The sequence below is a fragment of the Erpetoichthys calabaricus genome, chromosome 13 (assembly GCF_900747795.2).
Source record: "Erpetoichthys calabaricus chromosome 13, fErpCal1.3, whole genome shotgun sequence".
In the NCBI taxonomy this organism is placed as follows: domain Eukaryota; kingdom Metazoa; phylum Chordata; class Cladistia; order Polypteriformes; family Polypteridae; genus Erpetoichthys; species Erpetoichthys calabaricus.
Window position 1 is genome coordinate 106341214 of NC_041406.2, and position 24201 is coordinate 106365414.

A 24201-nucleotide genomic window follows, 5' to 3' on the forward strand; every position below is an offset into this window, starting at 1 on the left:
ATACGTGCCCTTCGAGCTTTTAAGTATGCGAAGCACTGTGCAGCATGTCGCTTCAGGAAGCAGCTTGCACAGAATGTAGCAACGTGAAGATAATCTTTCAGCATTTTTAGACGAGCGTCCGTATCGTCTAGGTTTGTGAACAGCCCCCCTGCTCAATCCCCCTACGTCAGGATCAGAGAAAGTCAGCGCAAGAGAGAGACGGAGAACTTCACTTTCTTTAATGTAAAGGCTAATGTTCCAATATTGTCTCTTTCTGGTAAAGTCTGTTTAACAACTCTGTTTACAAGATGTTAGCAGTGGGAAAAAAAAAGAAAAAAAAAAAAGACATGCACTACTTTAACAACCGTAATAGGTCACATAAAAGAAAAATTCTTTTTATGATCAGGCAATTTCAACAATCACCGGTCAAGTCTTTTGTAGTAAAAATCAACTGAATTAGAACAGCGGCTGATCGATTAGAGCATGACTAATGAACACATATTATAATCTCTAGAATTAATTACATGTTTATTTTTCAATTACTGAAAGTAAGATATTCATAAATAAATGCAGTATATGCACATCTATACTAATAAAAGGCAAAGCCCTCACTGACTCACTGACTGACTCACTCATCACTAATTCTCCAACTTCCCGTGTAGGTGGAAGGCTGAAATTTGGCAGGCTCATTCCTTACAGCTTACTTACAAAAGTTAGGCAGGTTTCATTTCAAAATTATACGCGTAATGGTCATAACTGGAACCTCTTTTTTGTCCATATACTGTAATGGACTGCAGCTCGCTGGCCGTGGGAGGCGGAGTTGCGTATCGCGTCATCACGCCTCCCACGTAATCACGTGAACTGACTGTGAACCAGAGTTATTATAGTTTTGACTTTTTTTGCTAGTTTTTATTTTTATATTACGTCAGGTCTTAATTTTAGTTTTAATTTAGTTTTAGTTAGCCTTCATGCCATATTTTTAGTTTTAGTTTAGTTTTTATTTTACAAAGTCATTTTTATTTTTATATATATTAGTTTCAGTTTTAGTTTTAGTAATTATAGTATGGTTAAAGCAATTTTGTGGAGGTTAATTTTTGTGCCACAATGAGAGAACTGTAGACTTAATAATTTTGGAAATAACATTTATTTAATGTCAGTAGAAACCTATAGGTATGTCCTGTTAAAAAACAAACAAAAATAAACCCAGATACTGAATTTGAACTGACTGTGGAACACACTGCAGTTTTGCATGCAAAATAGTAATCCTAATTTAAATGGTATAATTGAAACAACAAATGCTTCTTTCTCCTTTGCACAATTTACTAAAGCCCCACCATAACAGTGATACAAAACAGCCTGACTGATTCAATTATACATCTTTCTGTTAATTTTCAAGAAAACTCTGTGCTCTAGAGAAATGGTCATTCTGTTTCGCAATCTAGATGACAACTGTCCACAAACTGAAAATATGCGTTAAACAAATGCTTGTGAGGCCGGGGCACACACAAGGTCCAAAGCCACAGGGCTAAGTTTAGGATACACAGCCACCCTGGCTTGCCAGAACTGAAGAGGATTTCCAGTAAAATCCCCCTGCCTAACCTCCTCCTGATATTTCTGCATTTCAAGTGGAGCACTTTCAGATGGCCTAGGCTGGTTTTCAGGGTTTAAGCTATTTATTTTATTAGCCAAGTACTTGTATTTCTGAAGGACTGTAATGTTTGCTGAAACGGCTACTGTTTGTGTAGACTCATCTTGTTGTGCTTCTATGGTGTGATTGTGTTTCGCTGCCTCGGTCAATACAAATAACTCTGCTGTTCTTTTCAAAGATATTAGTTCAGGAGACTGTAGGGTTAGAGAGACAGTTGGATCCATTAGACATGCGGCTGCAGGGACTGGATCAAATTAGTCACTAATGGGATCTAACAGACATGTAAAACGTTGGCGCAAACACTTGAGAAGAGCTTGTGCCAAATTTTTCTCTCCACTAGTTGACTGGAGATGTGCCTCCAGGTTTAGCAGGGAAGGTATCACCTCTGACAGAGACTGGCTATCTGTTTGAAGCTGATCTGTGTGCATGCCAAATGGCTCCAATACTTTAAGTTGGTTTTCCAACTTGGCCCAATCACTGGTCAACAGTGTATCTATCCCGAGTTCATCAAGAACCTCATTAAGTGTAGCTTTAGTTTCCAGAAGTCGCTTCAGCATGTCAAGTGTACTGTTCCACCGTGTGGGGCAGTCACGAATCAGTGTTCGGCCACACCTTTAGAAACAAACAGAGAATAATGTCATTGTAATGAAAAGGTAAGAAGTTTAAACAAAATAATCACTTATTCCTAGTGCATCATAGAATAAGTAAATGATAATTTTGGTCAAAGCCACTATTATTATTATTATTATTATTATTAGTTACTGTTGGTGTGAATTTCCCCTTAGGATTAATAAAGTATCTATCTATTTATCTATCACCACTGTGGTTGCAGGATTTTGTTTTGTTCAGTTTCACAGTCAAAGAGTCATCTTACCTCTGTAACTGATCTCATTTAATAAGCTGGCCTCATTTTCTCTTCTCATATTCAGAAAAGCTTTAAAGTGTGATTTTTTTTTTTAAAATAAAATATTTAGAAATATTGTCTTTTTCTATAGTACAAATGGTCAATTCTTTGTGATTTTCCAATTAATTTGTTCTTTTTCTGTCTAGTTTAATCCCTTAATTGTACCATGATAATAAGCAGACACTGGGGCAAACAATGTTGAATGCTAAAAGCTGTCTGCCTGCCACAGCTTTTCCAACAATAGTAAATAATGGAATACATAACCAGAAAAACTGGAAATGAAAAATTATGACAATGATAAAATTCTTAAAAATCAAGATAAAAAGAAATTAAATTGTTACTGTGTACCATACTATGTACCAATGCCTGATGCAGTCTAATAACATTTTTCCAAATTTAGTTTTATAATTTGTATATGGACACCAAATCTGGACAATAACTGCTCAATTAGGCTAGGAGTTCAATTAAAAACAAAACATGGCTGTAATGAAAACCTGCAGTCACATGGCGTTCCCAGGATTGAGTTTGAGAACAATTTGTCTATGGGATTACTTACTAAATATAAATATATATATATATATATATATATATATATATATATATATATATATATATATATATATATATATATATATACACAGTGGTGTGAAAAACTATTTGCCCCCTTCCTGATTTCTTATTCTTTTGCATGTTTGTCACACAAAATGTTTCTGATCATCAAACACATTTAAGCATTAGTCAAATATAACACAAGTAAACACAAAATGCAGTTTTTAAATGATGGTTTTTATTATTTAGGGAGAAAAAAATCCAAACCTACATGGCCCTGTGTGAAAAAGTAATTGCCCCCTTGTTAAAAAATAACCTAACTGTGGTGTATCACACCTGAGTTCAATTTCCGTAGCCACCCCCAGGCCTGATTACTGCCACACCTGTTTCAATCAAGAAATCACTTAAATAGGAGCTGCCTGACACAGAGAAGTAGACCAAAAGCACCTCAAAAGCTAGACATCATGCCAAGATCCAAAGGAATTCAGGAACAAATGAGAACAGAAGTAATTGAGATCTATCAGTCTGGTAAAGATTATAAAGCCATTTCTAAAGCTTTGGGACTCCAGCGAACCACAGTGAGAGCCATTATCCACAAATGGCAAAAACATGGAACAGTGGTGAACCTTCCCAGGAGTGGCCGGCCGACCAAAATTACCCAAGAGCGCAGAGGCGACTCATCCAAGAGGTCACAAAAGACCCCAGGACAACGTCTAAAGAACTGCAGGCCTCACTTGCCTCAATTAAGGTCAGTGTTCACGACTCCACCATAAGAAAGAGACTGGGCAAAAACGGCCTGCATGGCAGATTTCCAAGATGCAAACCACTGTTAAGCAAAAAGAACATTAGGGCTCGTCTCAATTTTGCTAAGAAACATCTCAATGATTGCCAAGACTTTTGGGAAAATACCTTGTGGACTGATGAGTCAAAAGTTGAACTTTTTGGAAAGCAAATGTCCCGTTACATCTGGTGTAAAAGGAACACAGCATTTCAGAAAAAGAACATCATACCAACAGTAAAATATGGTGGTGGTAGTGTGATGGTCTGGAGTTGTTTTGCTGCTTCAGGACCTGGAAGGCTTGCTGTGATAGATGGAACCATGAATTCTACTGTCTACCAAAAAATCCTGAAGGAGAATGTCCGGCCATCTGTTCGTCAACTCAAGCTGAAGCGATCTTGGGTGCTGCAACAGGACAATGACCCAAAACACACCAGCAAATCCACCTCTGAATGGCTGAAGAAAAACAAAATGAAGACTTTGGAGTGGCCTAGTCAAAGTCCTGACCTGAATCCAATTGAGATGCTATGGCATGACCTTAAAAAGGCGGTTCATGCTAGAAAACCCTCAAATAAAGCTGAATTACAACAATTTTGCAAAGATGAGTGGGCCAAAATTCCTCCAGAGCGCTGTAAAAGACTCACTGCAAGTTATCGCAAACGCTTGATTGCAGTTATTGCTGTTAAGGGTGGCCCAACCAGTAATTAGGTTCAGGGGGCAATTACTTTTTCACACAGGGCCATGTAGGTTTGGATTTTTTTTTCTCCCTAAATAATAAAAACCACCATTTACAAACTGCATTTTGTGTTTACTTGTGTTATATTTGACTAATGGTTAAATGTGCTTGATGATCAGAAACATTTTGTGTGACAAACATGCAAAAGAATAAGAAATCAGGAAGGGGGCAAATAGTTTTTCACACCACTGTATATATATATATATATATATGTGTATATATATATATATATATATATATATATATAAATATATTGTAACTCAGATTTTTAGATAAAGACAAGCCTGTTGTCAAGTCAGTTAGTATTATAAAACAGGCTAAAGTCACACCTTTTAATCATTTGCTCATTTGCTACCGAAGATTTCCTGACAGAATGAATAAGGTTCCTGGCTTTGTTAACAGCAGAACTGGCTCCTGATTGTTTCATGGCATCTTTCAATGCAAGCTGAAGTGTGTGTGCCATACAAGGCATACGTCGAAACCTGGATATGTCTCCGTCTTCAAAGAAGTCTGTTGATTCTGTTAAGTAATCAAATAAATCACAGTTCAGCTTAATGTGTTTTAGGAAATGTTTTTTCTTGGTTCAATTTTGTCTTTTCTCCAATGTAGATTTTATGTATATTATTTATTACATGATATTTAATTTTATATATTTGTTTTTTTTCAGTCTTGTAAAAAACTTAAAGCTGCATTGAATCATTTTGAAATAAATAATAGTTTTAATTATTTATTTTACACACAGCCTCCAGAATCATCTATTAAGTTTAATCTATAAATGTAACACTACAAAAGAAATCATTTTTAAATATGATAATTTATAACTATTTTACCAAGACTAATTAAAATGTAATGTGATGTATAAATGTGCTAATGTGTTATATTATTACAAAATATAACAGACTAGAGAGACAATGGATACATGTTGGATGGTTTGCTGACCATTTATCATACATGCCACAATCTTGCTGCCTGAAACAAAAAGTATCAAGCAGAATATACTGAGCTACTTAGCCAATATTTTTTAACTTACCTTGATCAGAGATGCTCATCTCTTCTTCCTCTATATCCGAGTCCGACTCAGATTCAGTTGAATCCAGCTCGATGAACTGCTGTGCAGAATATTCTCCTTGCCTCCGCCCTTTCCGTAGTATATCTATAGCTTTTACTATGTTTGCTCCATTGTCTGTCACTATAATCATAACCTTGTCTTCTGTTATGTCCCACTCATCGAGAGTACTGTCGATAGCGTTTGCCAAAGCTTGTCCCGTATGCGGATGACATATGCGTCGTAAACTTAACAAAGCATGCTGTGCTTGGTTTGTTGGTGAATAATAAAAGCATGCAGAAATTCCCAAAAACGAAGCCATCAGACCCTTTTTACTCCATCCGTCTATACAAAGGGTTAGTTTCCGAGCTTGTTGGACCATTTCTTTGATACGCTGTGTTGCTGTATTCATTTTATGTACGATGAGCGCATTTATTCGTGCAGCATGTGGCATGCTAAATTTGGGATCAAGAGAGGAAACAAATTTTCTGAATGAAGGCAAGTCACACAGCCTAGTAGACATGCCAGTTTCAATAAACAAGTTTACTTGGGCGTCTTCGCGTTTTTGGTGTTCAGCTGAGTTGGTTCCCCAATTTGCTGTCCTCTGCAAACACGATATTAATGTCTGCTGTCTTGTATGATGTGTACTAGAGGTTGCATGTATACTCAAATTGCACTCGCTTTTCAGCCTTTCTTTTTCTTTACCCAGAAATATCTCGTAGGCTAATTTGTGATAGCTATTTAGGTGCACTTTAAGGTTTGTTGGGTTTTTACCTTTAATCTGTACAGCACACAACGCACCCTGCTCCAACACTATGCACTTACTGCTGTTGCTTTCAGCATTATATTCGAAAAACTCCCATACAGCGCTGTGTCGTTTTCTTCCGGACATGTTGATCGCTGATACCCTCTGGTCAGATAAAGTTTATATACTGAATTTCACCACCTACAGGGCAGGACTGGAAGTTAATGAAAATGCAAAAATAGATTCTGCCGCGTTCTTTCAGACATGATCACGAAAACTGATTTTTTTTTTTAGAAATTATTATTTTATTTCACTTAGTCTTTTAAGCTACTGTAATCGTTCCGTATTGTTTTAGTTTTTCATCTCAGTTTTGTTATTTATTTTATTTCAGTTTACGAAAATGTTTTTTCATTAATAGTTTCAGTCTTCGTTTTCGTTTTAGTTTACGATTATTACCTTGCTGTGAACGCAGTACGTACCCAAAGAGCCCTAATGAAAACATTCATTACACAATTGAGAAGGCAGCGAAACAATAAGAAGCGAAGCACGGTGTAAACCGTAAGTTTAAAATAAGTTTATAGAAACGCTCCCGCTGCCGTTTGCAATACCATATTCGCGAGATACAAGTTTAATGAGAAGACACGAGGTATAAATGAGACTTTGGATGACTTTGTAACGGAGTTAAAATTGCTGTAGCGAGAAACTTTTAAGTGCAGGGTCTTAGCTAACATTAAATAAAGCCGTGGACATCGCAACATCATACAAGAGAGCGGCTCACGTGAACTGACTGAACGCAGCACGTCGGAAACAAAGCACCACGTAAACCTAAAGTTTAAATTAAGTTCATAGACCTACAAAAGGTTGCCATTGATTTGAGGCAAGATTGCTTTTCTCCTGTACAACTATACGTTGCATTCTCAAGAGTGTGCTTGCACGGCTTGGTCATATTACAACCGGAGTGCTGAACTGACAACGTAGTATACAAAGAGAACTATAACAATTGTAATATGTATATATATATATATATATATATATATATATATATATATATATATATATATATATATATATATATACATATATATATATATATATACATATTAATAAAAGGCAAAGCCCTCACTGACTCACTGACTGACTGACTGACTGACTCACTCACACATCACTAATTCTCAAACTTCCCGTGTAGGTGGAAGGCTGAAATTTGGCAGGCTCATTCCTTACAGTTTACTTACAAAAGTTAGGCAGGTTTCATTTCGAAATTCAAAGCGTAATGGTCATAACTGGAACATATTTTTTGTCCATATACTCTAATGGAGGAGGCGGAGTCACGTATCGCGTCATCACGCCTCCTACGTAATCACGTGAACTAAAAACAAGGAAGAGATTTACAGCACGAGTCAAACGCGGGAACGAAGGTAAATGACGTTAATTTTTGACTGTCTTTTAATACTGTGTAAGCATACATATTAACACATGTGCAATTAAACGTGTGCATTTACGGGGTGATTTCTCAGGCTTAAAAGCTCGCCTTTTATCAAACGCGGGAACAAAGGTAACTGACGTTGTTCACTGTCTTTTAATACTGTGTAACCATACATATTAACACATGTGCAATTAAACGTGTGCATTTACGGGGTGATTTCTCAGGCTTAAAAGCTCGCCTTTTACTAAAAAGGTAAATGCAAAACTATTTTCAATCATTCTATGATCTGCTTCTCACAACTGAAGGCACCGTGGCTGATGGTAAATGACGTTAATTTTTGAGTGTCTTTTAATACTGTGTAAGCATACATATTAACACGTGCAATTAAACGTGTTCATTTACGGGGTGATTTCTCAGGCTTAAAAGCTCGCCTTTTATCAAACGCGGGAACAAAGGTAAATCACGTTCTTCACTGTCTTTTAATACTGTGTAACCATACATATTAACACATGTGCAATTAAACGTGTGCATTTACGGGGTGATTTCTCAGGCTTAAAAGTTCGCCTTTTACTAAAAAGGTAAATGCAAAACTATTTTCAATCATTCTATGATCTGCTTCTCACAACTGAAGGCACCGTGGCTGATGTTACGTCACTTGCTGTCCAACCATAAGCGTTACCTGGTAGGTAACCGGACACTCACTTCACTCCCTTACGGGAATCAAACCTCTGAGGTTTTCTTTTGTTCTTAATTAAAATTTAAAAGCAATACTTCACCGCTGCTAAGCCCCTCTAGCGCAGACGTCCGAGGTTCGATTACCGTAAGCAAGTGCAGTGAGTGTGTAATTACATTCACGGCATTTGTAGTCTGATTCACAATCTGATTGTATGGGTGGTTACCTACCAGGTAACGTTTATACTTGGCCACCAAGTCAGGTCGAAGTGATCACTCGAGTAAAGGCAGCTTCACAAAAAAACAGATCCTTAACAAACTGTTATTAGTATATTTTCCCTCAATTTAAAAAGGTTTTATTTTCTTCTTAATAAAAATTTAAAAGCGGTACTTCGCCGGTGCGAAGCGCGTGGATTTGACCGACTGACACATACAGACATATTCATGAGTGCAGGTACTTCGGAAAGAAAGCACTGTGTAAACCTAAAGTTTAAATTAAGTTCATAGACCTACAAAAGGTTGTCATTCATTTCAGGCAAGATTGCTTTTCTTCTGTACAACTATACGTTGCATTCTCAAGAGTGTGCTTGCACGGCTTCAGATATATATATATATATATCTATATATTATATATATATATCTATTTATGTCTATATATAAATATGTAAGCTTATAAGTACTGCCTTACTTCTCTTTAAGAAAGGAAGATGTAATGATACTTGATTTAAACGATTCCATGTCTTCCTGGGTTTGCGTAGCTTATTGTCAATATCTTTACACCTGTTTTTAACACTTATTTACTGAAACGGGCTTTCACTAAAAAAATTAGGGCTTTGCTACAGGATACACCCTCCACAAGTTAAGCAAGTAAAAATAAAATATATATTTCTGTTTTATTTAAACCTTTTAAGTTCGTATGCATAGCCCCATTTGGCTGTTTAAATATTACTGAAGAAAGAAAAAAAAAAATTAATCTCCTTAAAGAAAAAGAACATATCCATTTTACTTTTTTTGTATCTCTTTAGTAATATTTTAGTGTAAAAGGATAACCAGTATTTAAACCTTTTATGTTACTTTATACATTTATTTTACACAATGTTGAAAAATTAATAAGAAAGCTACATATTTTGGCAGCTGCTGCTTTCATTTTCAATGAAATGAAAAAAGCTCTCCAAGACAAAACGTCAATGAAGAAGAAACAGTTTGCACTATCTAAAAAGGAGAAACCCTCATTTATAAAACTTTGCTGCAGATGACTTAGCTTATTGTCAATATCTTTACACGTTTTTTTAAGACTTATTGACTGAAACGGGCTTTCACGAAAAAAGTTAGGGCTTTGCTACAGGATACACCCTCCACAAGTTAAGCAAGTAAAAATAAAATATATATTTCTGTTTTATTTAAACCTTTTAAGTTCGTATGCATAGCCCCATTTGGCTGTTTCATTTTTTTTTTTCTTTCTTCAGTAATATTTAATCTCCTTAAAGAAAAAGAACATATCCATTTTACTTTTTTTGTATCTCTTTAGTAATATTTTAGTGTAAAAGATAACCAGTATTTAAACCTTTTATGTTACTTTATACATTTATTTTACACAATGTTGAAAAATTAATAAGAAAGCTACATATTTTGGCAGCTGCTGCTTTCATTTTCAATGAAATGAAAAAAGCTCTCCAAGAGAAAACGTCAATGAAGAAGAAACAGTTTGCACTATCTAAAAATCAGAAACCCTCATTTTTAAAAGTTTGCTGCAGATGACTTAACTGAAAATAAATTAATAGTTCCTATGTGTATAATACATATTTATCTATTTTACTTATGCCTTTATTCCACCAACTTACAACATCTGAGGTACAATTTGTTACATTACTTTTGTTTTTTGCAGCACAGGCAGGTGAAGTGACTTCCTCAGGGTCACACAGTGGTGTCAGTACCAGGATTTGAACTGACAAGCTCCGGGTTTGCTGAAATATTACTGAAGAAAGAAAAAAAACGAAAACGGGCAAATGGGGCTATGCATACAAATGTCCATTCATCCATTATCCAACCCGCTATATCCTAAATACAGGAGCCAATCCCTGCCAACACAGGGCACAAGGCAGGAAACAAACCCCGGGCAAGGTGCCAGCCCACACACCACAGACAATTTAGAATCGCCAATGCACCTAACCTGCATGTCTTTGGACTGTGAGAGGAAACCGGAGTACCCGGAGGAAACCCAGACAGACACGGGGAGAACATTCAAACTCCACGCAGGGAAGCGAACCTGGGTCTCCTAACTGGCACCTTTCACTGCGCCACCATACCGCCCGCATACAAACTTAAAAGGTTTAAATAAAACAGAAATATATACCTTTATTTTTACTTCCTTAACTTGTGGAGGGTGTATCCTGTTGCAAAGCCCTAACTTTTTTCATGAAAGCCCCTTTCAATCAATAAGCCTTAAAAACAGGTGTAAAGCTAAACTTGCAGCACCGCTATTCAATTACACTTGCCTAACGCCTCTCCTAAGGGGAGATACTGTGGGATCTGGGCATCCGTCAAAGCACCAATCACAGGCCCGATTAGAAAGCGGGAAGCTGTGATTTGTCGTCTCCCTCCCATGTAACAATCACAGCCCGTGTTACAACGCACTATGTATGTATGTATGTGTATATGTATATATGTGTATGTGTATGTATGTGTGTATATGTATGTGTATATATATGTTGATATGTGTGTATATATATATGTGGATGTGTATATATATATATATATATATATATATATATATATATATATATATATATATATATATATATGTATGTATATGTAGATATGTGTATATGTAGATATGTATATATATGTATATATGTATATGTATATATATGTTTACATAACCTCTTTAACACACTACTTCTTCTCCGCTGCGAAGCGCGGGTATTTTGCTAGCTATGATAAATTATGCAATTTTTGACACCATTCTTTTAAAAATCAAGAAATCCCTCCTATCATAAACAGAATTCAGACTTAAGCTTTATCTAATACAAACTCTGCCATATTGTTAGCTTCAGTCCAGAAGAAAAACATGCATGAAAAATTGCTAGTATTTGCACTTGTAATATGTGCACACACACTATGAAAGCAGAGTATACATAAACGCTGTTCAGTAGTCAGGGCGACACGGTGGCGCAGTGGGTAGCGCTGCTGCCTCGCAGTTGGGAGACCTGGGTTCGCTTCCTGGGTCCTCCCTGCGTGGAGTTTGCATGTTCTCCCCGTGTCTGTGTGGGTTTCCTCCGGGCTCTCCGGTTTCCTCCCACAGTCCAAAGACATGCTGGTTAGGTGGACTGGCGATTCTAAATTGGCCCTAGTGTATGCTTGGTGTGTGGGTGTGTTTGTGTGTGTCCTGCGGTGGGTTGGCACCCTGCCCGGGATTGGTTCCTGCCTTGTGCCCTGTGTTGGCTGGGATTGGCCCCATGACCCTGTGACTGGATTCAGCGGGTTGGACGATGGATGGATGGATGTTCAGCAGTCATGAGCTTTGATGATTCCATCTATTTTTCAGTAAATTTGATATTTCACAAAGCAAAAAAGAAAACTTTGAAACACCCGAAATAATGATACCATATATAAAAAAAAAAAATCCTGCTTGTTATGCTCCATCCATCCATTTCTTCAATCTGCTTAATCATATTCAAGGTTTCAAGGAGTAGGAATACATCCTTTTAGCACAGAGTACAAGCCAGAAACAAACTCTGGACATGGCATGTAAATAGTTATTAGCAAGGAATAAATTTAAAAGAACAAATTCACTTAGTCTGCATTATTTTGGGTTGTGTGGGGTAAAGCTGAAGTATCTGAAAATAAATTCTTTCAGAAATGGGGAGAATGTGGGAAACACCACAGAGACTAAGTCAACCTTTGAAATCAGTTTCCAGAAGCAGTGCAACAAAAGTTATAGCTACTACTTTTGTGGCAATGGGGATATGATTATTAACAAGGAGGTATACAAAAAAATCCAGTGTACTCCTGAGCATTTTATAATCAACTACTTAACTTTATAATTAACCTGCTTATATAATGCCTTTGTTTTTAGCTACCCAGAAAGCATAAAGTTTGGCCCAGTTTTTTAATGTTATACTGATCAGACAAACTATGCAGGTTTTCAAACACATACATAGCTTCTAGTTATTGCTTGCAGGTTTAATCAAGTAGCTCAAAGCAGCTCAAACAGAAGACGTCTATAACATAATGTGAACTGTGAAAATCTTCAAGAATTTGCCGATTATCTGCCTGCTGAAAACACGATAAATGTAACTTTTAAAATGTGTAGTTTTTCAGTATGCTGAAAGAGAATGTCATTCAGAATATTTCCAGCATGGATCATGTGTGTGAAAGGTGTCACTGAGCAATGACTGCAGTTCCTTGTAGCGTATTGCTTTCATTGTTGATGTGTAAGCAGCTTATGAGAAAAAGCTGTTCAGACATGCAGTAACAAGGACATGTATTAACAAAAACATAATGGGTACTTTATTTTTGAAAAATGTTCATCAACCTTACTTGTTTAAATGTAAATACAAAAAAAAATTATATATATATATATATATATATATATATATATATATATATATATATATATATATATATACACACACACATACATACACACACACACTTTTTAAAAACCACACTTATATTAAATTAAAAAATTGTACTAAAAAGTAAAAAATAAGTCTCTCATACATCACTCTCCAAAAAGCCCATGCTTTTATTTTATGAGTAATGTATGAGAGACTTTGTTTTTTTTTTTTTTTTTTTTTACTTTTTAGTACACTTTTTAACTTAATATAAGCGTGGTTTATAAAAGGTATTTATATTTTATATATATATATATATATATATATATATATATATATATTCAACTTTTTAGTCTTGGGTTTGTTTTAGTATAATTTTGTAATCCATATTTTAACATTTCCTTTAATGTCAGTTTATTTATATAGCACATTTAAAACAACATAGTAATGCTGTGGCCAAAGTTCTTTACAATAATAGAATAAAAGAAAAAACAATTAATATAAAACATTAATAGAAATAAAATATATGAACATAAAATAAAATACATAATAAATAGAAGTAATGTTATATACATAAAAAATAGAAGTAATGTTATATAATCATAAAGAGGAAACCATCAGTATTACTGAAGGTCACGGAATGCAAGTGAAAAGAAATGAGTCTTTAGTCTTGTTTTAAACAGTTCAATTGTAGACGACTCCTTTACATGATGAGGTAAAGAGTTCCACAGGCGAGGCGCAGCAGCTGCAAAAGCCCTGTCCCCCTTCGTTTTACACTTGGTACGAGGGACAACCAGAGACAGCTGACCAGAAGACCTAAGCACTCTGGATGGCTGATGTAAAACACACAGTTCAGATAAATAGGCAGGAGCAAGCCCATATAAAGATTTAAAAACTAGCAGCAAGATTTTAAAATCAATTCGAAAACTGACAGGCAGCCAGTGTAAAGAAGCTAAAATAGGAGAAATTGAGTCATACTTTCTTGCCCCAACCAGAAAGCGAGCGGCAGCATTTTGGACCAACTGTAACCTGTGTATCAGGGATTTGTTAATCCCAGAATACAGCGAGTTGCAGTAATCGAGGTGAGAAAAAATAAACGCATGAGTAGCTATCTCAAGATCCCTAGGAGATAAAAAAAAGGCTTGATCTTACCTAATAGACGAAGCTGGAAAAAGCAACTCTCTACAGAATTTACTTGTTTCTCAAGAGAGAGGTTACTATCAAAGGTAACACCAAGATTGCGGACTTGGTTTGGAAAAGACAGAGAAAGAGCCAAGAAGTCCAAGACCAATTTGGGCTTTAGCTGATGGACCCACTATAAGCACCTCCGTTTTATTTTGATTCAGATCAAGAAAATTATTAGCCATCCAGGATCTTAGTTCAGACAGACAGTTGTGGAGTTGATTTGTTGTAGAGTTGCAGACAGGAATATAAACCTGAGTATCATCAGCATAGCAGTGAAAAGAAATGTTAAATTTCCTAAAAATCGCTCCAATAGGGTGAAGGTATATAGAGAATAAAATAGGACCCAAAATGGATCCCTGAGGAACACCATATTTAAGAGGAGCAGTAGATGAAGAAGAGGAATTAAAAGTCACTGAAAAGTGTCTACCAGTTAAATATGACCTGAACCAGTGAAGAGCAGCTCCTTTAAGCCCAACAAGATGTTCAAGCCGCAACAGCAATATCTCATGGTCAATAGGGTCAAAGGCAGCGAACAGGTCAAGGAGGAGAAGGACTGCCGCATCACCTGAGTCAGTAATAAGAGAGATGTCGTTGAACACTTTCAGGAGTGCCGTTTCAACACTATGGTAACGCCTAAAGCCAGATTGGTAGATCTCAAATAAATTATTGGAGTTAAGGTGATCAACCAATTGATTATAAATAATTCTTTCCAGAATTTTAGCCAGAAATGGCAGTTGGGAAATTGGACGAAAATTGGCTAAAACTCCAGGATCTAATTCTGCCTTTTTTAGACAGGGACGGACTGCAGCATGTTTAAAAAATGAGGGCACAACCCCTGGCCTAATAGAATCATTGATAATGGCTAATAAGGGTGGGCCCAAAACATCAAAGGCTTCCACTAAGAGACATGGTGGTACAATATCCAGAGGACTGGGGGCTGGTTTAAGGGTGTCAATAGTTCTTTTTAGCTGTGAAAGTGAGACTAGGTCAAATGATTCTAAGACAATGTCATGATTAACAGTAAGAAGTTCATAGCCCATTTGAACAATGCCACAGCGGATAGTATTGAATTTTGCTGACAAAGAATGATAGAAACTGATCACATGAATGAACAATGCTATTTAATCCCATCACAGAGTGAGGGTGAATGGCAGCATTAATTGAATTAAATAAGACCCTAGGATTCTTTGAGTGACGGGATACTAAATTGGCAAAGAAGTTTTGTTTCGTTATCTTAACTTCAGCCTGGAAATTGAAAAGAGAAGTCCTAAAAATCTGTTAACAGACAATCAGTCCATCTTTTTTCCAATGCTGTTCAGCAGTTCGACAGGCGCGGCGCAGTGATAATATTTCTATCCATTACTAGCACAATCTATTGTTGAAATCTTGAACTATTCTTCATATAAAAATTTCATTTAATTAACATGGATTGATTAATCAATTAGTGAAACTGATCATTGATTTGTGTATTGTCATCGGAAGTTAGTAAGTGTACAAAATTTCAAGTCATTTGGACAATAGGAAGTGGGTAAAATATCGATTACAAGATTTGTACCAGATAACAAACAGGTGAAGTTAAAATAAGAGTGGTAATAAGCAAATGGAGAAGAAAATGGATGCTGAAGATCAGAAAAAGAAATCTAAAAAAAACTGTCCTGAAACAGACTTCTAAAAGAACCAAACTGAGAAAGAAGGCTATGATGAATTTTTTTTTTCCACAGTAACATCATATTGTAGTGAAGGAGAAGAGTGGCCTGGATTTTCACTTGCTTATATGGCATGGTCTGAGATAAAATCCAGCTATAACAGACTGGCAGAATATATGTGGCCTGCCCATTTTTCATTAAAATGAAAGTGGTAGTAAAACATATAGGAGCACTAATTTCATATTTATCAGCAACAATGGAAGATTTCATTATATTAGCTTTAATAAACCCACCTGTTTCTGCAGATAATCACAGTTGCATCTGCTTGATTGTTCTATAACCCTTTATGTGGTGATCATTATTTCTGAGATGGAATGTTTATTAATCAACTACATTTACTGAAGGAAACCTACTAAATGCCATATGAAGAAACAAAATTCTAAATAATCAAATCTAAATCATTGACTTCACAGTGAAAACTATTAAATAATACCAAAATATGCCCCATAATGTCAGTTTTAGATTTAAAAAGATGATAAACATCATTGTACTGTAAGAACACAGAATGCTGTAACATACACATTCCTTGCTAGCATCCATAATAGAAATAATTCCCTCACTACTTTGTCGGTTTTAATAACTTGCCAATGATCTCTTTGTGCTATACAGATCTTATTAGTTATTAATGAATCATCATTCTCTTACTTGAAATGTCATTTTTGTCATTCCACGGTAAACAGAATAATGCAAGGAGGGACAGGTGTGCAAGCTAGCCCATTCTTCCAGTTTATACTTAACTCAAGTGTCAGCCACTTTTGTTTCACATAAGGGCTCCATTTTACTTTGAAAGTCAACAAAGAAAGCTTGCATTTTACAACTGACCTGCTAGCTACACCCAGAAAGACAGCCTTGGTAGAACTGAAAATCCTGCCCTCCCACATTCCTTAGTCATAAATCTGTTCCTAAATCAATAAATAGCTGCTCCCATACACCCAAGACATCTGAAGGTGTTACTTTATGCTCCTGAATTCTATAGCAAGTTACTTTTAATTAAAGGCAAACATGCTCCTGACTAGTAGGCTATCTGCGCACTGTCATTTGTATTTGCAGCCCCATTAATGGGATTTTTTATAATTACCCCTCCCCCCTCCCACACACACATATACACAATGGCATTGTATATTTTGAGATGTAGAAAAAAAAAACTTTTTTTTTTTTTTTAAAGCCAGTATGTCATTTTGCCTTTTTGCTAAGGAATGCATATAAAAGCCAAGCTGCAACAATCAGAACACAATATAAAAAACCTGCATGGTTCAAAGATGGAAAAGGTGTCTGTCACAACCTGGGGTGTCAAGCTCATTATTATCGAGAGTCAAAAAATAATACTTTACATAACCAATGCCACCCAGAATATATCAAGAAACAACTACCGTCACATTTTCTTGACAAAAAAGACACACATGTAACATCTATTATGTTTTCTACCTCGTGTCTCTCTTGAAACCATCTTACCTTTTTATCAAGTTTTCTCCAACACTGTAGGAGGATAGGAAAGCTGCCAGCATCAGTGGGACCAAAGTTACAATTAAGTGAAAAAATTACAGCTCATTAAGTTGAGTGAGAGCAGTACTCAAGATACAAGAGAACATTTGTAGTTAAAGCAAGTACATCTGTATACACCTGCATTAACATGTATCATGATTGAATGGCACCTGGCTCAGTTAAAAAAAAAACTACATTGTAAATGAGCTGGTGAAAGGTCACACAGAGCAAAGTCAGAGCTGGTCAGAAATGGATAATGATCATATTTAATACAAGTGGAAATGCAAATGCGTGTTTTATTCATATATAACAATCAGGTCAGTGGAAAAGACAAAAGTATCAGTGTGGTAGCAGCAGTAATGCAAGCCATGAAGGTGGTGGACATCCCTAACACCTGTACAACTTTTAACACTAGAATCCATGAAGCCTACGAAAAAACTCGTAATTCCGGCCCACCTTAAATCCCTTCACACCTCTCCATCAGTGTCTTTGTTTTATAAATGTGTTGATCAGCACAAGCAACAAGCAGCATGCTATCCCATCCCCTGCCTTGACGGAGATCAACTCAGCCAAAAAGTTCTCCCAGCTCAAGCCAAGGCTCCTTACCTGCATTTGAGGTTCCAGGAGTTGTATAGGGTAAATAATACAGTATATCGTTATTTGGAATACATGCATTTCATGTGTGTTCTGTGTCTACAAAGATCTGGGTAAGTGTAGGAAGAAAGTAAATGCGAAGCAAGAAATGCTGAACACATACCTAAAGCAGAAACTTTTTTAATAATGTGTGAAAACTTTAGTCCAAATATCAAATAAACACGTGCTCTCTTATTCAAGAATATAACCAAAGAAAAAAAAAAAAAACATTTGATGTTGCTGTCAATGAGTAAAAAACCCAAGCTCAAATGTCAATCAACTGAGAATTTATATGTGTTCTTGAATGGTGCAGAGGTAAGAACCGCTACCTTATAACCTAAAGGTCCCTGGTTAGAGGCCAGGCGCTGCACGTTTTGAGTAGTGAGCTGCTATTATTATTATTATTACTATAATAAAAACATACATTTGATTTGAGTCTGTTAACACCTGGTGTAAATTTTGGCTACTTGTAAAATTAGTGCTTGTTTTTTTTATTATTTAGTTTTATTCTCTCGGTGACGTTCACATGGTACAACGAACTTGCCTCTTCCTCTCTGAGTTGATGGCATTTATCTCCATTCTTTTCACAAGAGCAGCGATGACCACAGTGGGTGCCGTGGCTCACACCTGCTCAGAACTATTTGTTGTACCGGCAATCAAAGATACAATGTCCAGTTACCGCTATCAGACTGGACAAAGGCAGGACTGTAACAACAGATAGCTTCTTCACAGCCCTTTCACTGGCTAATAGACTGCTACACCGCAACGCAACTCTGCTTGGTACCATAAAGTAAAATGGGACTTCCACCAGCAGCTATAGTCACTTTAGTATGCAAGCAATTCACCACACTAGTGTTTAGATCTGGCAGTGTCATGTTGATGGTGTATGCGCCCAAAAAGAAGAAGCCTTTGATTTCAATCTGTAAAAGCCGGTGTAAAATTTTGCTACCTGTAAAAGACATTGTTGAAGGAATATAAGCAGACACACAAATGCTGGTGAATCTCGTCTTCTGGGTATATTGTTTCACTTATTTTCTGTTATTCAGTTTTATTCTTGAATAAAAAGAACACTTCTTTCATTATACCTTTGCAAAAGTGTTTTATATTCCAGCAACCACTTGAATGAGATCAAATCTGTTTCTGCCTCTCTCTCTCTCACACGCACACAGACACACACATTCATACATGAAAACATCACTATTTGAAAACGCTATGCCATTTGAACATGAGTTGTCACTTGAACATGTTTTTTTTTTTCCGATCTTGCCTGTACTCCATGGCATAGTGTTTTTTAAATAATGATGTTTTCATGTATGAATGTGTGTGTGCATGTACGAGAGAGGCACACACAGATCAGGTATAAAGTTTTGGTACTTTTTTTTTTTTTTCCTTTTCAGTTTTATTCTCTCAGTCACATTCACACACTTCCTCCCTCCCCACTCCTGATCTGACGCTGTTAGTTTTCAAACAATATTGCATTAGTGCAATGATGTTTTCAGATTGGTACAATTCAAGTCATACAATGATTTCTTCAAAATGTCACATATATTTGTCTCTTTCTTTTTTTTCCCCGCCAGTGTGGCATTGACACCATGGACCAGAAGGCGCATGCTTATTCAGTACAAACAGGAACACATAGGTGGCCGGTTGCTGTGTTCTATAACATGCTTGACCTATTGGCAATGAACGCACATGTACTGTACACAGCATGCACGGGGTCCACTGAGAAAAGAAGTGTGTTCTTGGTTCACCTTGCAGAGGAACTTCATCGTTGCTTCTTACAAGAAAAGGTGATGGAAAAAGAAATTATTCTTTCCTCTGCATGTCCTGGAGTATAAAAGAAAAACACTACCATGCACCAAAATGTGGAGATTGGGCAAGGTCAGCAAAAAAAAATGTGATATGCAAATGAATATAATGTTGCATCAGTGCCACAATGTATTCCAAAATGTACTATACAGGTCAAAAAATGAATTATTCCAAATGTCATATATACCTATGTTTCTGTCAATGCAGCTTTGACATCATAGACCAAAAGGTGCACACTAATTCAGCGTGAGCAGGAAAACTCAACAATAAAACTGAACAAAAAAAAAAAAAAAAGTGACAACATGAATCCAAGAAGGCATGATTTACCAGCATTTGTGTGTCAGCTATGGTCCCTCCACATCAGAGAATTTCCAGTTCCATTGTCTCAAAACACCACTCTCATCCAGATATTCTCAGTCATGTACACCACTCACACACATGTCCACAGTTTTCCCAGTCCCAGTCTCTTTCATGCACAAGATCTGACACTGTTTTCAAATAAAATGTAAAACAAAAAGGAACACTACAGAACTATTTGAATTAGTTTCAGACATTGTTGTGATATAACCGGATATGCCAGATCCCAGCAGCCGAATGCTTCTGAATTTTTTAACCCAGAAGTCTGATAGTGATCTAATTCCTTTACTGGTTATGCTCTTGATCCTACTGCAGCACTGAACAGAAGTTTTTTTTTCTTTTTTAAATTCTCAAAGAAAACTGAAGCACTCAACTTTTATAATTTAGAAAACAATGCAAAGAGACCCACTTATTAAGTAAGTATCAGTCCTGGCTGCAAAAAGACTGGACTGGCCAAATATTCCATTCCAGCTTTACAAAAACAACTAGAGTTGTGGCAATTCTTATACATAGAACAGTCTCATTTGTAGTATCAGATGCAATATCTGATCCTGAAGGGAGATATGTGATTGTCATGGGTAATTTATTTAACTGTAAAGTGATTTTGATAAATGTTTACACACCCAATGTGGATGATAGGGAATTCATGCAAAATGTATTTGCATCCATTCCCGATGTGAACACTCAAAAAATTATAATAGATGGAGACTGTGTGTTTTAAATACAGACTTAGATAGGTCTCCTGTCACTGGGGTGATGGTATCTAACACTGCAAAGACAATTACACAGTTTGTAACTGATCACAACCTATCAGACCCCTGGAGATTTCTAAACCCAAACTCAAGAGAATATTCCTTCTACTCATGAGTTCACCATTGCTACTCAAAAATTGATTATTTCTTTGTAGATAACAATTTCTTGCCTACGATTAAATCTTGCAAGTACAACGCTATTGTTACTTCCGACCATGCCCCCTTTGATTTTGGAGCTAAAATCATTATACCCCACATACTCATCTCGCAGATGGCATCTTAACCCACTTTTATTAGCAGACGAGAACTGCACAGAATTTATATCCAAAAAACATTAGCTTTTTTCTAGAGACAAATACATCCTCAGAGGTCTCTGCAGAAATACTCTGGGAAACCCTGAAGGCCTTCTTAAGAGGACAGATTATCTCATATCTTTCCCACAGAAATAAATTAGAAACCAAGAATGTATCAGAGCTAATCAACCAAATTACTAGAATAGACCAAGAACATGCCAGGTGTCCAAGTGAGGCTCTTTATAGGAAAAGGCAGGCTCTGCATTCAGAACTGAACCTCTTGACAACTAAAGAAATAGAACAACTCATTTTTAAATCAAGACATTATTACTATGAACATGGAGAGAAACGTTAATAAGATCTTAGCTCAACAAATCCACAAGCAAGAAGTTCGCAATGCAATCGCAGCAATCACCAACACTAATGGAGAAGAAATCATTGACCATAAAAATATAATGCACACAATTAGAGACTATTATAAATCCTTATATTCTACTCAGTTTAAAGAAGACAAGACACAACCTAATGCATTTCTGGATGCATTACAGATACCACAAATAGATGCTATCAATGCAGAGGAATTGGATAAACAGAATTACTAGATGCTATAAAGTCACTTCAGAGTGGGAAAGCAGCAGGCCCCGATGGATATCCTGCTGAATTTTAGAAGACATTCTCTACTCAGCTAGCTCCCCTCTTATTAGCAACATTTACAGAAGTTAGAGACAATAAAATTCTACCTCAAACTTTTCGCCAAGCATTAATCACCGTCTGTCCTAAACAAAATAAGGAATTATTACAATCTGCATCATACAGACCAATTTCACTTCTGAATAATGATGTTAAGATACTCTCCAAAGTCCTAGCTACAAGGATGGAGAAAGTGCTGCCTTCGGTAATATCACAAGATCAAACTGGATTTATTAAAGGCCGACACATAGCATCCAATCTTCGACAACTGTTTAATGTAATATACTGTGTTCAATCACAAAGCCAAACACCCCAGAGATGATGATATCGTTGGTTGCAGAAAAAGCATTTGATATGATTGAATGAAACCACCTTTTCACTACACTGGAGAAATTCTGAGTTTGGCCCGAACATTTGTGCATGGATCAAACTACTGTATACCAATCCATAAGCTTCAGTTTGTATTAACAATGTTAATTCAGACTATTTTAAACTAGAACGTGGAACCAGACAAGGTTACCCCTAGTCACCACTGCTTTTTGCAATCGCCATTGAGCCACTGGCAGTTCACTGTAGAAATACTGATGAGATAAAGGGGATTATCAGAGAAGGATTTGAACAGAAAATTTCTCTATATGTAGATGATATGGTACTGTATATATCAGATCCACAAAATTCTGTGCCTGCAGTCCTAACAGCACTTACAGAATTTCAAAAGATTTCTGGTCTCAGAATTAATTTGACTAAAAGTGTGCTCTTTCCAGTGAATTTTCAAGCACACAATATTAGATTGGACATCTTCCCTTTTATAAAAGCAGATCAGTTTAAATATCTAGGGGTAAACATCACAAGTAAACATAAAGCTCTCTATCAACAAAATTTCACTGTCTGTATGGAAAAAATTAAGCAAGACTTGCATAGATGGTTAACCCTTCATCTCACTTTAGGTGGAAGAATTAACATTGTTAAGATGAATATCCTTCCTAAACTTCTCTTTTTATTTCAAAACATTCCAATATACATCAATAAATTGTTTTTTTAAGAAATTAGATTCAACCATAACCTCATTTATTTGGAATTCAAAACACCCATGTACCCAAAGAGTGACCCTACAAAGACCTAAAGCGGAAGGCAGCATGACTCTACCTAACTATCAATTTTATTACATGGCAGCAACTATACAAGCTATAAAAACCTGTACATTGACACAGATAGATGAACATACACAGGCTTGGTCCGTAACAGAAATAAAATCCTGCAGCATTTCTTTATATTCCTTGCTTTGTGCCCCAATAAATGCAAGTTATCGCCAATACATTAACAACCCAATTGTGCTTCACTCACTCAGAATATGGAGCCAATGTAGGAAGCATTTTAAGATAAAGAAGCTTTTATCTGTGGCACCTCTGCACGAGAATCACCTTTATCCACCCTCTCAAACATAGGCAGTTTTTAATGTCTGAAAAACATTTGGGATTAAATCACTTAGAGATCTGTACATAGAAAATGTCTTTGCATCCTACAAACGATTACATTCCAAATTTAACTTTCCAGAAACACATTTCTTTCACTACCTTCAAATCAAACTTTGTTAAACAGAACCTGCCCGATTTTCCTCACCTCCCACTTACCTCTATGCAGGAAAAAATATTGATCAGTCTTGAGGACTCAGACAGCATTTCTGCAATATATACAACCATTCTAGAGTCCCTCCCTTTCAAAGATCCAAGAGGACATTAGGAAAAGGATCTCTCACTCAACATCTCAGAAAAAGAGTGGAAGGTAACAATGTAGAGAATTCACTCAAGCTCCATATGTACAAAGCATACAATTATTCAACTCAAAATTATATATTGAGCATATCTGTCTCGCTTAAAATTGTCCAAAATGTTTCCAGGGCAAGATCCAACCTGCAAATGTTGCAATCAAGTTCTAGCCTCACTAGGCCACACGTTCTGGACCTGCACCAAATTAACATCATTCTGGACCAAAATCTTTACATGCCTATGAGACAGCCTTGGTGTCACAATCCCTCCTAACCCATTAACAGCTGTGTTTGGTGTACTCCCAGATGGGCTTAAAGTGGAGAAAGACAAACAAACCGTAATTGCCTTTACCACACTATTGGCACGCAGACTTACAGGATCTTTCTCAATTGGAAGAATCCTAACTCTCCTATTCTAAGTCAGTGGGTAACTGATGTTATACAGTATACTATTTGAAACTGGAAAAAATCAAATTTGTACTTAGAGGATC

At 36.4% G+C, this 24201-nt stretch overlaps 2 protein-coding genes across 2 annotated transcripts in view; both read right to left on the reverse strand.

Moving 5' to 3' along the window:
- Window positions 1-24201, reverse strand: part of epb41l4b (erythrocyte membrane protein band 4.1 like 4B) — a 547093-nt gene that overhangs the window by 369639 nt on the left and 153253 nt on the right. The gene's annotated exons all lie outside the window — the stretch shown is intronic.
- LOC114661302 (zinc finger BED domain-containing protein 4-like) lies at window positions 1188-5197 on the reverse strand. The gene is made up of 2 exons (XM_028814518.2): window positions 4924-5197; window positions 1188-2239 (listed from the first exon to the last, which is right to left on the reverse strand). Exons 1-2 carry the CDS (start codon window positions 5064-5066, stop codon window positions 1882-1884), a joined length of 501 nt encoding a protein of 166 aa, XP_028670351.2. The 5' UTR covers window positions 5067-5197; the 3' UTR covers window positions 1188-1881.